Source organism: Gekko japonicus, unplaced genomic scaffold (genome assembly GCF_001447785.1).
Source record: "Gekko japonicus isolate JY-2015 unplaced genomic scaffold, Gekko_japonicus_V1.1 scaffold41661, whole genome shotgun sequence".
In the NCBI taxonomy this organism is placed as follows: domain Eukaryota; kingdom Metazoa; phylum Chordata; class Lepidosauria; order Squamata; family Gekkonidae; genus Gekko; species Gekko japonicus.
This window is the reverse complement of record NW_015191713.1, coordinates 1-945: the sequence shown is the minus strand read 5'-3', so window position 1 is coordinate 945 and position 945 is coordinate 1. Positions and strand designations below refer to the sequence as shown.

Here is a 945-nt window from a genome sequence, read left to right as displayed (position 1 = left end):
AATTATGGGAATGTTTCAGAAGAGATTTCCATTAGTAATACCACTGATTATGGAAGCCACAAGAGTATCGATGATAGTGTACGTATTGGTATCTCCATGTTCATCATCTGCATTTTCGGAGCCATGGGGAACGGGATTGTCATCTGGCTTCTCGGCTTCCGTATTAAGAGGAATCCTTTCAGCACCTACATCTTGAACTTGGCCGTCGCTGATTTCGGGGTCCTCCTAACAGCTATATTTTTTGTTGTTTATTCTTGGGTTGGATTTATTCATGATACTCTCATTATACTCTTTGTCTTCTTTTTCCTATTCCTATCGACATACAGCAGTAGTCAATTTCTGCTGACGGCTATCAGCATCGACAGGTGTGTGGCCGTCTTCTTCCCACTTTGGCATCGATGCCACCGGCCACCACATTTGTCTACTATTGTATGTGCACTAATTTGGGTCCTCTCCTTCCTGTTTACCGCGGTTACCTACACTCTTCTGCTTCTTAATTTAGAGGGGGAAAAGATGGCAGGGTGTATTCAGTTTATTGTGAATGCTGTGCTGTGCCTCCCGGTCATGACGATTGCCACTGTGGCCCTCTTCATCAAAATCTGTTTGAAAGCACGACAGCATCGGAGGGGGAAACTTTTGACCATCATCTTACTCACCCTTCTCTTCTTCCTCCTCTTTGCTTTTCCATTGAATGTCATGTTCATCCTCTGTATTTTCAATCACTTACCATTATACGCATCAGACAGTGCACTGCTATTTGCCTGTTTAAATAGCAGTGTAAACCCAGCTATTTATATTTTGGTTGGGAGGCAATGGAAGTCTACACAGAGGGAGAACATGAAGATGATCCTCCAGAAGGTTTTCAAAGAGGAAAAAAGTTGTACGGATGGAACCCGAGTTGAAACCCAGTTGTGATGTCATTTCGCAGAAAAAGAGGTGTAGGAG

The 945-nt window shown here is 43.4% G+C and overlaps 1 protein-coding gene across 1 annotated transcript; it reads left to right on the top strand.

Annotated features, from left to right (window-relative positions):
* The first annotated feature begins 96 nt into the window (after positions 1 to 96).
* On the top strand, positions 97 to 915 carry LOC107125001 (mas-related G-protein coupled receptor member H-like). Its single transcript, XM_015428479.1, has one exon. It carries the CDS (start codon positions 97 to 99, stop codon positions 913 to 915), a length of 819 nt encoding a protein of 272 aa, XP_015283965.1.
* Positions 916 to 945: the final 30 nt, after the last annotated feature.

Coding starts and splice junctions, on each gene's coding strand:
- LOC107125001 (XM_015428479.1), top strand. CDS start 97: ATGTTCATCATCTGCATTTTCGGAGCCATGGGGAACGGGATTGTCATC.